This window comes from Eschrichtius robustus, chromosome 8, assembly GCF_028021215.1.
Source record: "Eschrichtius robustus isolate mEscRob2 chromosome 8, mEscRob2.pri, whole genome shotgun sequence".
Classification (NCBI taxonomy): Eukaryota; Metazoa; Chordata; class Mammalia; order Artiodactyla; family Eschrichtiidae; genus Eschrichtius; species Eschrichtius robustus.
The window spans coordinates 114,589,537-114,605,088 of record NC_090831.1 but is presented as its reverse complement, the minus strand read 5'-3'; the positions used below and the strand labels follow the sequence as shown (position 1 = coordinate 114,605,088).

The following is a 15,552-nucleotide window of genomic DNA, read 5'->3' as shown; positions in this document are numbered from 1 at the left end:
TGGGGGGGTGGCTCTGTTTCACCGTGTGGACAAGGACACTGGCAGCAGAAGTTCTGGGAAGTACTCCTTGGCGTGAGCCCTCCCAGAATCTGTCATTAGCCCCACCAAAGAGCCCAGGTAGGCTCCAGTGTTGGGTTGCCTCAGGCCAAACAACCAACAGGGAGGGAACCCAGCCTCACCCGTCAACAGTTAAGTGGATTTAAGTTTTACTGAGCTCTGCCCACCAGAGCAACAGTCAGCTCTACCCACCACCAGTCCCTCCCATCAAGCCTCTTAGACAGCCTCATCCCCCAGAGGGCAGAGAGCAGAAGCAAGAAGAACTACAATCCTGCAGCCTGTGGAACAAAAAACACATTCACAGAAGGATAGACAAGATGAAAAGACAGAGGGCTATATACCAGGTGAAGGAACAAGATGAAACCCAAGAAAAACAACTAAATGAAGTGGAGATAGGCAAGCTTCCAGAAAAAGAATTCAGAATAATCATAGTGAAGATGATCCAGGACCTCGGAAAAAGAATGGAGGCAAATATCGAGAAGATGCAAGAAATGTTTAACAAAGACCTAGAAGAATTAAAGAACAAACAAACAGAGATGAACAATACAATAACTGAAATGAAAACGACACTAGAAGGAATCAATAGCAGAATAACTGAGGCAGAAGAATGGATAGGTGACCTGGAAGACAGAATGGTGGAATTCACTGCTGCGGAACAGACTAAAGAAAAAAGAATAAAAAGAAATGAAGACAGCCTAAGAGACCTCTGGGACAACATTAAACGCAACAACATTCACATTATAGGGGTCCCAGAAGGAGAAGAGAGAGAGAAAGGACCAGAGAAAATATTTGAAGAGATTATACTCGAAAACCTCCCTAACATGGGAAAGGAAATAGCCACCCAAGTCCAGGAAGGGCAGCAAGTCCCATACATGATAAACCCAAGGAGAAACATGCCGAGACACATGGTAATCAAATTGGCAAAAATTAAAGACAAGAAAAATTATTGAAAGCAGCAAGGGAAAAATGACAAATAACATACAAGGGAACTCCCATAAGGTTAACAGCTGATTTCTCAGCAGAAACTCTACAAGCCAGAAGGGAGTGGCATGATATACCTAAAGTGATGAAAGGGAAGCGCCTACAACCAAGATTACTCTACCCGGCAAGGATCTCATTCAGATTCGATGGAGAAATCAAAAGCTTTACAGACAAGCGAAAGCTAAGAGAATTCATCACCACCAAACCAGCTCTACAACAAATGCTAAAGGAACTTCTCTAAGTGGGAAACACAAGAGAAGAAAAGGACCTACAAAAACAAACCCAAAACAATTAAGAAAATGGTCATAGGAACATACATATCGATAATTACCTTAAACGTGAATGGATTAAATGCTCCAACCAAAAGACACAGGCTTGCTGAATGGATACAAAAACAAGACCCATATATATGCTGTCTACAAGAGACCCACTTCAGACCTAGGGACACATACAGACTGAAAGTGAGGGGATGGAAAAAGATATTCCATGCAAATGGAAATCAAAAGAAGGCTGGAGTAGCTATACTCATATCAGATAAAATAGACTTTAAAATAAAGAAGGTTACAAGAGACAAGGAAGGACACTACATAATGATCCAGGGATCAATCCAAGAAGAAGATATAACAATTATAAATATATATGCACCCAACAGAGGAGCACCTCAATACATAAGGCAACTGCTAACAGCTATAAAAGAGGAAATCGACAGTAACACAATAATAGTGGGGGACTTTAACACCTCACTTACACCAATGGACAGATCATCCAAAATGAAAATAAATAAGCAAACAGAAGCTTTAAATGACACAATAGACCAGATAGATTTAATTGATATTTATAGGACATTCCATCCAAAAACAGCAGATTACACTTTCTTCTCAGGTGCGCATGGAACATTCTCCAGGATAGATCACATCTTGGGTCACAAATCAAGCCTCAGTAAATTTAACAAAATTGAAATCATATCAAGCATCTTTTCTGACCACAACGCTATGAGATTAGAAATGAATTACAGGGAAAAAAACGTAAAAAATGCAAACACATGGAGGCTAAACAATACGTTACTAAATAACCAAGAGATCACTGAAGAAATCAAAGAGGAAATCAAAAAATACCTAGAGACAAATGACAAAACCTATGAAAACACGATGATCCAAAACTTATGGGATGCAGCAAAAGCAGTTCTAAGAGGGAAGTTTATAGCTATACAAGCCTACCTCAAGAAACAAGAAAAATCTCAAGTAAACAATCTAACCTTACACCTAAAGGAACTAGAGAAAGAAGAACAAACAAAACCCAAAGTTAGCAGAAGGAAAGAAATCATAAAGATCAGAGCAGAAATAAATGAAATAGAAACTAAGAAAACAATAGCAAAGATCAATAAAACTAAAAGCTGGTTTTTTGAGAAGATAAAAATATTGGTCAACCATTAGCCAGACTCATCCAGAAAAAGAGGGAGAGGACTCAAATCAATAAAATTAGAAATGAAAAAGGAGAAGTTACAACAGACACCACAGAAATACAAAGCATCCTAAGAGACTACTATAAGCAACCCTGTGCCAATAAAATGGACAACGTGGAAGAAATGGACAAATTCTTAGAAAGGTATAACCTTCCAAGACTGAACCAGGAAGAAACAGAAAATATGAACAGACCAATCACAAGTAATGAAATTGAAACTGTGATTAAAAATCTTCTAACAAACAAAAGTCCAGGACCAGATGGCTTCACAGGTGAATTTTATCAAACATTTAGAGAAGAGCTAACACCCATCCTTCTCAAACTCTTCCAAAAAATTGCAGAGGAAGGAACACTCCCAAACTCATTCTATGAGGCCACCATCACCCTGATACCAAAACCAGACAAAGATACTACAAAAAAAGAAAATTACAGACCAATATCACTGATGAATATAGATGCAAAAATCCTCAACAAAATACTAGCAAACAGAATCCAACCACACCTTAAAAGGATCATACACCACGATCAAGTGGGATTTATCCCAGGGATGCAAGGATTATTCAAGATACACAAATCAATCACTGTGATACACCATATTAACAAATTGAAGAATAAAAATCATATGATCATCTCAATAGATGCAGAAAAAACTTTTGACAAAATTCAACACCCAATTATGATAAAAACTCTCCAGAAAGTGGGCCTGGAGGGAACCTAACTCAACATAATAAAGGCCATATATGACAAACCCACAGCAAACATCATTCTCAATGGTGAAAAACTGAAAACATTTCCTCTAAGATCAGGAATGAGACAAGGATGTCCACTCTCACCACTGTTATTCAACATAGTTTTGGAAGTCCTAACCACGGCAATCCGAGAAGAAAAAGAAATAAAAGGAATACAGATTGGAAAAGAAGAAGTAAAACTGTCACTGTTTGCAGATTGCATGATACTATACATAGAGAATCCTAAAAATGCCACCAGAAAACTACTAGAGCTAATCAATGAATTTGGTAAAGTTGCAGGATACAAAATTAATGCACAGAAATCTCTTGCACTCCTATACACTAATGATGAAAAATCTGAAAGAGAAATTATGGAAAGACTCCCATTTACCATTGCAACAAAAGAATAAAATACCTAGGAATAAACCTACCTAGGGAGACAAAAGACCTGTATGCAGAAAACTATAAGACACTGATGAAAGAAATTAAAGATGATACTGACAGATGGAGAGATATAGCATGTTCTTGGATTGGAAGAATCAATATTGTGAAAATGACTATACTACCCAAAGCAATCTACAGATTCAATGCAATCCCTATCAAATTACCAATGGCATTTTTTATGGAACTAGAACAAATCATCTTAAAATTTGTATGGAGACACAAAAGACCCCAAATAGCCAAAACAGTCTTGAGGGAAAAAAACGGAGCTGGAGGAATCAGACTCCCTGACTTCAGACTATACTACAAAGCTACAGTAATCAAGACAATATGGTACTGGCACAAAAACAGAAACATAGATGGAATAAGATAGAAAGCCCAGAGATAAACCCATGCACCTATGGTCAACTAATCTATGACAAAGGAGGCAAAGATATACAATGGAGAAAAGACAGTCTCTTCAATAAGTGGTGCTGGGAAAACTGGACAGCTACATGTAAAAGGATGAAATTAGAACACTCCCTAACACCATACACAAAAATAAACTCTAAATGGATTAGAGACCTAAATCTAAGACCGGACACTATAAAACTCTTAGAGGAAAACATAGGAAGAACACTCTTTGACATAAATCACAGCAAGATCTTTTTTGATCCACCTCCTAGAGTAATGGAAATAAAAACACAAATAAACAAATGGGACCTAATGAAACTTCAAAGCTTTTGCACAGCCAAGGAAACCATAAACAAGACAAAAAGACAACCCTCAGAATGGGAGAAAATATTTGCAAATGAATCAACGGACAAAGGATTTATCTCCAAAATATATAAACAGCTCATGCAGCTCAATATTAAAGAAACAAACAACCCAATCCAAAAATGGGCAGAAGACCTAAATAGACATTTCTCCAAAGAAGACATACAGATGACCAAGAAGCACATGAAAAGCTGCTCAACCTCACTAATTTTTAGAGAAATGAATATCAAAACTACAATGAGGTATCACCTCACTCCTGTTAGAATGGGCATCATCAGAAAATCTACAAACAACAAATGCTGGAGAGGGTGTGGAGAAAAGGGAACCCTCTTGCACTGTTGGTGGGAATGTAAACTGATACAGCCACCATGGAGAACAGTATGGAGGTTCCTTAAAAAACTAAAACTAGAATTACCATATGATCCAGCAATCCCACTACTGGGCATATACCCAGAGAAAACCATAATTCAAAAAGACACATGAACCCGAATGTTCATTGCAGCACTATTTACAATAGCCAGGTTATGGAAGCAACCTAAATGCCCATCGACAGACGAATGGATAAAGAAGATGTGGTACATATATACAGTGGAATATTACTCAGCCATAAAAAGGAACAAAATTGAGTCATTTGTTGAGACGTGGATGGATCTAGAGACTGTCATACAGAGTGAAGTAAGTCAGAAAGAGAAAAATATCGTATATTAACACATGTATGTGGAACCTAGAAAAATGGTACAGATGAACCGGTTTGCAGGACGGAAGTTGAGACACAGATGTAGAGAACAGACATATGGACACCAAGGGGGGAAAACTGCGGTGGGGTGGGGATGGTGGTGTGCTGAATTGGGCGATTGGGATTGACATGTATACACTGATGTGTATAAAATTGGTGACTAATAAGAACCTGCAGTATAGAAAAGCAAACAAACAAAAAACAACTAATACTAAACTTTCTTTGGGTTATTTGTATGGAAATATGTTAATATAAATGTTTCAGGCATTACATGAAATTTCTAAAAATCTTATATGTTCTGGTATAATGTTATAAGTCATAATTCTAGTTATTACTTTAAAATGTATATGTCAGAAATAACTAAATTTCCTTGTCAATTGCATTATTATGAACTTTCATCAAATCTTTAACCATGGTCATTTTTAAGTCTTTTGTCATTTACAGACAGTTCTGGGTGTACTCTGATGCTTTTGCAAATATGTTCCTACAAAAGGGTTTCATCTTCAAGGAATTCATGGAAAAGACTGACAAGTACAGGTTTCTGGTTACTGACTATACTGCTGAACTGAATGAATAAGCATTTTCAGAACTCTAATGGAAAACTGATGAACTCATAAAAGTGCTAACAAAAGATCAAGATGAAAAAAAAATTAATTACATGGGACTGAGTGAACTGATGAGGATGATTATAATTTTTGTGACTTTCTGTTTGAGTTAAAAAAAAAAAATGCCACAAGGACTCAGAGGCAAAAAATATACAAATCAATTTTCACTGCAAAGTAAAGGAGCTGTTACAGTGGAGGATTACTGGACTGAATGTCAATATTATGACACAGTATGAGTGTGTTTTGTGTTTGGTAATTGCAATCACTGTTGCTTTTGTTGTGGTCATCCATTTACAATGCTTGGTGTCAGTTTATTTATCTCTTGTAAAAATAAAATACAGTGTGTGTGTGTGTGTGTGAAAAAAAAAAAAGACCCAAGAACTAGGAGAAGGAAAAGGTTTATGATGCTTCTCTTTTTTAAGAAAAAAAAATTTTCTTTTGACTTATTAATAAACTATAGAGAAAATTTAAAAAAATAGAGAAAAGTACAATAGGATCTTCACATTCTTAAGGAATATTAAACAATAAAAACAAAAATAAATCATCAAAAAAAAAATGGTCCACATCAAAAAAAATTAAAAAAAAAAAAAAAAGAATAAAGGGGGACAAGACTTCACAGGACGGTTGGGGCCAGGTTGAAGGATGTTAAATGCCAGGTCTTTAGTAATGGGGAGACAGACCTTGAAAAGGGTTCATAAAGGAAGTTGCATGCATCTTCACTGAGGAGATGAGTAACATTCATGTCATGAGATAGAGGTTTAACCTCATCAGGAAGTTTCTTCCAACCAGAGAGTCTGTGATGTGGCTTTGAACCCTTTGGCAGAACCACGCTCAAAGGGCAAGAAAATATTTCTGTTCTCATTGCTGATGCCCCGTGGAAGTGATACCAGGAGCCTCTCCATCTAACAAACCCCTGACACATTTCTACACTTCGAATGTGAAGACTGTGTGTTCATAATGGATGAGTGGATGGGCTGTCAGTGAGTCTGTCTTTTGTTTTTTAAAATCCAGTCTCTACTACATGTCAGCTTTAGAGGCTGACTTAAATGATGGAGCATTCTGCGGTAGAAAGTGCATGGGCTTTGGAACTGGCTAGCCTTGGGATGGAATATTAATTCAGTTAATGCAACTCCAACCTTAGGCAACGTACCTAACCAACCTGAGCCCCAGTTTTCTCATCTATACCTGGAGATATGCCTACCTTATAGCAAAGCACTTAGCTCATTTTCTGAAAATCTAATGTGTCAAGCACTAAGTCCATCAGATGAGCCTACCACCTGATCCTATCAACATCTTCATTAATGATCAGCATCAATATCACGTTTTCATCCTGGTTAGAACTTCTCCAAGCCGTTGGGTTGTAAAGCTCGGATGCTTCTTTCCTAGGAGAAATAATGTGGGGAAAGTTCGGTCAATTTGCAATAAGAGGATCTGTGTTCAAGGCCAAGCTCAAACAGTAGGTGACTGAGACCTTGGACAGTGGGTTTAAAGCCAACTTCCCAGGACTGTTGTGAACATTGGTTGAGGGGAAAGCTGTGAAAGTATTATAAACCCATAAAGCTTGATGAAACTCTTAGGCAGAATGGTAAAATGCTATTATGCCATGTCTTTGAAAGAATTCAACTGACATTTCATAGCCCTTGAACTACTACACGAGTAGTCCTTTGCTAAAGTGTTTGTAGGCAGAAAGCCTCCCTCTTTGAGGCTCACTTTGCTCCTTTCTCTGGTCTTCGGCCTCCAAGACCATATGCCCCTCTCTCACTGGCATTAAAGATGGTCTGATTCTGGCCTGGTTCCTGCACAGGCAGTGGGAGCTTGACCTGTCTGCTGAGCCCCAGAGCCCATAGCTGCCAAGGAGACCCAGCTGGAGCTAATGTGCTGGGCTGAGTCACAGCGTCTGGTTGGGACAAGTTGGGCGTATCTTTGGGACCCCAAAGACACACAAGTGTCTCTCTGGGACCTTCTCAATGCTCACCACTTTGCTGAGTTCCTCGGTGTGGGTGGTGGTTAAGCACAGTTTCTCCCTTCTTCTGAGGAGCTTCTTTTTCCAGAGGGAAGGTTGTCATAATGCACTTGGTAACAACCATGAGTTCTTCAGGACTCCCTGTCATTTAGGACTAAATTGTTTGGTGACATGATAATCACTACAAAATCCAAAGTAAGGAGAGGTCAGGGATGGTTAGCAGAGTTAGAGAAGGTTTATTATTGGTTATCCAGGGGATGTTCATGAAAACATTCATTAGTGCTGCTCAAGAGAAAGAAAACGGTGTCAGCAGAGTAGCCCAGCCTGGCCAACTTCCATGGGAAAGCACCGGCAATCAAAGAGAGCCTTGCCTCAGGATTCCAGAGGCGTAGATGGGCCAGCATAGCTGGCAAGGGCTGACACTGCAGCACAGGGACAGAATTGTGGCTTGGGAATGCAGGGATTGTGAGTTCAAGTCTTGCTTTTGCATTTTACATTGTGGCATTTATTTCTCTTCTTGTTTCCTTAATTTTGGTCTTGAAAGGAATTCCTTCAAATGCTTGCAGAATATTCACCCTCAGGTAACCAGTAAATTTGTCTTTGGGGAGCCGCTTAGGGAATCAGACCCTGGCTTCAGGTTATCAGAGAGTCAGGAAACCTGCATCCTAGTCTTTGCCTTGAAGCTGTTCCACTCCTTGCCATGCAAAGTCCGGTCCATGGGCCAGCAGCATTACCTGGGAGCTGATTAGTAATGCAGAATCTCAGGCCCACCTAGATTTGTGAATCAACGTCTATGCCTTAAGATCCCCAGGTGATTCATATGCACATAAAAGTTTGAAAAACACTGGTCTAGATGATCAGCTCAAGGAAGGCAGGGTTTTTTCTGTCTTCTTCTTTATTATTTTATATCCACAGGACCTATCTAAAGTTTAGCACATGATGGCTGCAAAATCCATGAATCTTTCTCTGACCTTGAGCATGTCCAAACGTCTAGGGACTTTGTAAACTTCCAGTGACTTTGTAAACTTCCAGGGACTTAACTGTAAAGTGGTGTAGGGAGAGAGGTGGTGAGTGGAGATGGGGTCAACCTTCAATGGTTGAAAAACTGACGTGAACATTAGAATCACAGGTGGTAGTGGTGGTTTTTATATGGTTGTCTTTGACCTACTAAGTCAAAAGCTCTGAAGATGGGTCATAGGATTTGTATGTTTTAAAATTTCCCTTTATGTTCAATAATGTTTATTACAACAGCATATATAAAAACATCTTTAAATGTGCCTCAAGAGGAAGTGGATAAGTACAATGTAATACAATTCAGAAATTTAACTGAATGAAGTAGAGCTACACATGTAAACATGAATAAGCCTAAAAAATTTTTTGCAGGAAGAAACTTGCAGAGGAGGTGTGAAGTATGGTGCTGTTTATTTAAAGTTAAAAAAGTCCGTATGTTTGTAATAGAAACATACTTATGTAGTAAAAGTGTAAAGTCCTAGATGGGAAAAATAAACACCAAGTTCAGGGTAGCAGTTAACTCTGAGAGGAAAGAAGGGGATTGGATAGGAGCTTCATGTTTCATTTTTTAAAAAGGAAAGAAAGAGTAAAGGAAAAAAGTTGCAGTAGCAATGTGGAAAAATAAGAATTTTTTAAAAAAGGAATCAATACATAATTATTCATGGTTCTGTTCTCTCTAATTTTTCTGAATGCTTGAAATATTCCATTATAAAACAACTAAAACAAAATTCTTCTGGTGATTGTGATACAGACAGTTGGCATTTGGGAATTCTTGCCTTAGATGCTTCTAAGGACCTTGCAGTTCTAAATATGTTTGTATACAGAGAACCCTCTCCCAACCACCCTCTCTTGTTCTCATAGATGACCCATGCCTGTTAGGATGTCCCCAAGGCCTGTGGCTTATCTGCATTCTGTCCTGATGAGATGCAGCCATTTCTCATGTTTGTGCTGTTGGTGAAACCCAGCGATCTAACTCTGCTTTAAGGACCTAGCCTACAAGGCCTCCTCTCTGTTGTCTGCTTCTCTCCTTTACAAAAGCAGAAGTTCTGCCCTACAACTATCCTAATATTAGAGCTCTAACCTTAGGGTCACCACCTGCCCCCCCCCTTCCCCAAGCTACATTCATTTTCATAACACCTTCACTGACACTTCAGTTCAATGGTAGGACTTAGTTGCCCTGCAAATCCCAAGAGGTTTCATTGTCTACCCCAAGTATCACCATTTGCAATCAGTTCTCTTATTGCTGTACCTGCTTTCCTAACTTCCTTTCTATACCAGAGGTGTCCCTAAAGTTTAATCAATAAGGGTGACACCTGTTGGTCTGTGACTCAGGGAACATTAAGAAGGTAGAAGTGGCTCTAACAGCTGGTATCAAGTGAAATTTTAAATTAAATTATATTATAATTATTTTTAATATACTCTACTGCAGTAGTTCTAAACCAAGGGTGATCTTCCCCTTACCCCCACCCCCCCACCCCCCACCGCCCTGGCCAAGGGACATTTGACAGTGGCTGGAGACATTTTTGGTTTTCACAACTAGGGGAGTGCTACTGGCATGTAGTAAGTAGAGGCCAGGGATGCTGCTAAACATCCTACAATGCACAGAACAACCCTGCCCCCCATAACAAAGAATCACCCATCTAAAATGTCAGTAGTGCTGAGGTTGAGAAACCCAGCTCCACAGACCCTCATATCATGAACATCCCCCTATCAGTGAGGGAGAGTGGATGGGGCTACAGTCCTTTAGTGTGGGACCATGGAACGAGGGATATAGGACTCCCTGTGAATATATGTATACACCATTTCTGTATCATTGTCATGGCATGGCGGGGGGCTAGGGAGGTGGTGCTGTTGCAGATGGAAGATGAGAAGAGATTAAGGAAAAACTAGAAAGGGACAAAGTCCAGGTAGTTGGGAGAATAGAGGGAAGCTGCCTCTGATGCCTTTGAACTTGGCACTTGGCTATAAATAACACTTTTCATGCTTCAAAAATACAAGATAGCTTATTTTAAAATATTCCCAATACAAAATGTGGTGGATAGTTCCAGTGATGGCCCCGAGTGAGTCATGCCATCCTGTTTACACTTGCCTGCGATGTGATTTTCCAGTTCCTCTGGTCAAGAGGTGGTGTCTATTTTCCCACCCCATGAATCTGGGCTAGCGTTGTCACTTGCCTTGACCTGAAGAATGTGGAGGGAGTGATGATGTGTGCCCTCTGAAGCCATGCAGCTTTGGTTTTCTCCCTCTGGGAACATCTCTACCATCCTATGAGGACTCCCAGCCTGCTAGAGCCTCTTTGAGAAAAAGGCCCAGGTGTCCAGTGTCCCAGCCCAGCCCCCACCAGCCTTCCAGCTCATTGTGCCTCTGTCAGTGAACCCAGGTGAAATCAGCACATCCACCCAGCCAACCCACAGAGTAGTGAGAGATAATAACTCTTGGCTGTTGTAAGCCACTACTCTTTGGGGTGGTTTGCTACACAGCAACAGATAACTGGACATTGTGTATAAGGAACTTCATCTGAAGCAGTGGATGATATTTTTGCTTTAGAACATGTGTGTAACTATCAGATCATGGTTAAGAGAAACTGAGTCCTTCCTCCTTTGTTTCTTGTAGCACTTCTCGGAGCTGCTGGATGAGTTTTCCCAGAACGTCTTGGGCCAGCTCCTGAACGACCCTTTCCTCTCAGAGAAGAGTGTGTCGATGGAGGTAGAGCCGTCCCCAACGTCCCCGGCGCCTCTCATTCAGGCCGAGCACAGCTACTCCCTGTGTGAGGAGCCTCGGGCCCAGTCACCGTTCGCCCACGTCACCGCCAGTGACAGCTTCAATGATGGTAAACCCAGAGCAGGGGCAGCAGCTGGGACCTTGGCACCTTTGGCTCTGACCCCCTTGAGGGTGTGGAGTGTGTGTTATCATTAGCGCCCCCTTCAGCCACATACCTGCTGTGTGTGGCCTTGTGCTTGGGCCATGGGGAAATGCAAAGAGGCACAGAATACCTCTCTCTACCTGAGACTGTGTGCTCTGGGAATTTGCTAGAGCTGAATGGTACTAATTGCTTTCTCTGACCCTGTGGACTGGGCAGCAAAGCATCCTTTTGCAAATCAGGTTGGCCTATCTGGTTGATAATTCCGGTACATCCATTGTTTCAGAGGTCATGCCATTTTTTTTTTCTGAGAAATCATTTTTATGACCATTCTTTCCATAAACACTTCTTGGGCATCCTCTTAAACTATTTTCAGCATGTTTCATTGACCCCATGTATAGGAGATCTTGGCTAGCATTCCTAAGACTTTTTGCATTGGTTACCCTTTCATGTCCATTATCAATGCCATTAGTATGGTATGTGTTAAAGGTTTAGTTTTCCTGGCCTTAGAGATGTTCAGATGTTTTGACTATTAATCCATAGGCCTTCAATTGGTATAGGCTGTATGTATACTTTTAAATTTTAATTTTCTATGTTTGTTTTCCTAGAAGTATAATCAGCTATTTTAGTACCTTGAGTTAAGTTTTGAAAACTATATTCTCTAATACTAGTTTGACATATGCTCTCTTCTCCCAGGAGGATGACCAGAGTGGGGGATGGTCACTAACTTGATGTCCTCTGGCTTGACCTGGATGTCCCCCTCCCTTCCTATACCACTGTACACATGGCAACATCTTGTGAAGTGGCTACCTACAGAACAAGCTCCCTCCTGCTTCTTTGGGTCAAAGGCAAATGCTTCCTATCAACTTCACAAATAGGCTATTAGCTTTGTGGAGGAATCCCTCCTCCAGTTGGGGTTCTTAGGTCTACTACTGGCCTCTAAAAGAACCAACTCTGGGATCAGTAAAACATCATATCTTGGGACAGAGAATGCTCTAGGTTTTTTCTTTCCCATCTCAGATCTGTTCTTCCTTTGATTAGAGGTTTGCTGACCAGCAGCCCAGGAAATCTGGCCTTATATCCTCAGTGAAGGGAAGGCCCCAAATCTGTTCTTAGGTCTACTACTGGCCTCTAAAAGAACCTACTCTGGGATCAGTAAAACATCATATCTTGGGACAGAGAATGCTCTAGATTTTTTCTTTCCCATCTCAGATCTGTTCTTCCTTTGATTAGAGGTTTGCTGACCAGCAGCCCAGGAAATCTGGCCTTATATCCTCAGTGAAGGGAAGGCCCCGAATCTGTGGGTGGATTCTTTCTTGATTGGACCCTCTGGAGCCTTAACTGTATTCTCAGATTTTTCCTGACAAGAGGTCAGATGCATGATGATTTAATCCCTCCTCTTTGTGGTTTGTCCACTTTCTCTACCTCAAATCAGGAGAACAGGGTGAGAGGAAGACTCCTGGGAAGGAAGGGAAGAAGTAGAGCTAAAATAATTTGAGGATGTGGAGCTGTTGTGAGGGTAAAATGAGATGATGTGTTTAAAGAACTTAGGACAGTGCCCACCACACAGCATTTCAGTAAATCAGTGTTTCCTCTTTCATCTTCTGTTGCTGTAGAGTTGTTATTGTTCTTCTTCCTGATCCCCTTCTTTTCCTCCTTCTCCTGCTTCTGTTTCTTCTGCTTCTCCTCCTTTTTGTCTTTCTTCTCTCCTCTTCTGTTCTCCATCTTCCTTCCCCCTCAATTTCTTATTAAATCACTTCCAGGAATGACCTCAGTTCAAATGCAGGAATATGGTCTCTGTTATGACTACGTACTCCTCATTTTATCGTTACACAGAAGACCACTGTAAGGAGTCCGCCTTCTTCTGGGTTTTAGCTTAGATAAATTCATGCAGTCCCTGCCTTAGTTGTTTTATTTTTAGAGTGGACTCTAGCACTAGATGAAAGGTTGGACTAAATTGACCTTTAAGATTTGTTTCCAATCCTGAGGTTCTGTGTGGGCATGGTTTCTGTTTAACATTTGTATCTGCCTTTGCTCATGGTTTTCCCTGTATTCTCTTTACTGCTTTGCCTCTGTTATTCCTACAATTCCTTTGATGTCTCTATTTCAAGCCCTACTTCCTTTGTGGAGGTCATTTCTAATACCTCTTGTATTAGGTATCTACTGCTGTGTAACAGATCTCCCAAAATTCGTGGCTTAAAGCAATAGTAATCATTGATTACCTCTCATGATTTCTGTGGATCAGGAATTCAGGACTGGCTCACTTAGGTGGTTCTGTTTGTTGACTGAAAAAAAAATGCACAACCTAAAAGTTGAGAATTATGTTTTTTTATTCGGCGGAATTTCTGAGGACTTAAGCCTGGGAAGCAGCTTCTCAGATAGCTCTGAGGGACTGCTCGGAGGAGATGAGGGAGGAGCCGGTATATATAGGAGTTTTTGCAACAAAAAACAGGTAGTCAGAACATCAAAAGATTACTGTTAATTAAAAAAAAAAGACATCTCAAGTCAGTGAATTTAGCATTTTTCTCTGTATAGGAAGATGCAAGTGTCTGGGCTCATTGAAATCATTTCTCTGATATGCACCTTAACTATCTAAGGCCAATATCTTGTTCTTTCCCATCCTGAATCCCCTCAGTGTGCACAGTTGGGGACAGATGCAGTGGCTGAGGGCTTGATGGCTACAACATCCTTTGTTTGCTGATATGGCAGGTGGCATTCTTTGTCCACATGGTTCAGGATCTCTCATGAGGTTGAAATCGGATGTTGGCTGAGGCTGCAGTTATCTGAAGACTTTTCCAGGATTAGAAGATCTACTTCTAAGGTAGTTCCATTACATAGCTGGCAAGTTGATGCTGGTGAATCAGGTCCTCTCCATGGCGCTGCTTGAGTATCACCACAGCATGGGAGCCTGCTTCCCAAAGAGTGAGGGATACGTTGGTGGTGTAGTGGTGAGCATAGGTGCCTTCCAAAGAGTGAGAGAGCCAAGACACCAAGGCAGGAACTAAAATACTTTTTCTGACCCAGCTGTGGAAGTTATTCTGTCAGTCACACAGGGGAGTCCTGATTCCTTGTGTCTGGGGACCATACAAGGATGGGAATGCCAGAAAAACAGGATCACTGGGGGGGATGTCTTAGAAGCTGACCACCATACTTCTTCTCATAGTGATGTCTATAAACTGGCTTCTTCCATGTCTGAACTCCTTTATCACATGTTATCAGTGCCTTACAGTGTAGCCATTCATTCTCCTAGTGGTTCTTGAGTTGTTAAGGGAGAAGGTATAGGAGACTGAATGAAGCATGTTCCCAGCCTTTGGTGATACATCCGGGGAGACACCTGCTCTGTGTGCCCCATCACTGTGCAGACACACTGGGCTGCAGGTATTTGATCAGGTTACAGTTTCCTGGCTTCTAGCAGTTGTCTTGTACAGGATCAAGCACAGTGCCAAGTAGAGGTAAGTATTTTACAGGTGCTTTGTGATTCATTTTAAAAATTTATTCCTTAGCTATTCACTGAGCGCCTCCTTTGTGCTTAATCTGCCACCGACTATCCTAAGCATTGGGGGATAAAGACTGAACACAATTTATAAAGATCTCTGCTTCATGGAGTTTATATTCTAGGATGTGAGGGGGGAATAGGAAATAAGAAAAAGTAAAGAAGTAAACTATATATATGTATTCGATGGTGATCAGTGATACACAGAAAAATAAATCAGAAAAAGAATAGGGAGATGTTGGAGGAGGGGAGAGTTTCTTAATCCATTCAAGTTGCCATAACAAAATACCACAGACTGGGTGACTTATAAACAACAGAAATATATTTCTCACAGTTCTGGAGGCTGGAAGTCTGAGATCAGGGTGCCAGCATGGTTGGGGGAGAGCCTTCTCTGGTTGCAGACTTCTCATTGTGTTCTTACGTGGTGGAAGGGGCTGGGGAGCTCTGTGGGGTCTCTTTT

General features: G+C 40.8%; 1 protein-coding gene across 1 annotated transcript in view; it reads left to right on the top strand.

Annotated features, from left to right (window-relative positions):
* CREB3L2 (cAMP responsive element binding protein 3 like 2) overlaps positions 1-15,552 on the top strand; it is a 123,352-nt gene that overhangs the window by 63,419 nt on the left and 44,381 nt on the right. The window contains exon 2 of the mRNA XM_068549525.1: positions 11,353-11,569. Coding sequence (XP_068405626.1) covers positions 11,353-11,569 — 217 coding nt within the window. The remainder of the gene's footprint in view (positions 1-11,352; positions 11,570-15,552) is intronic.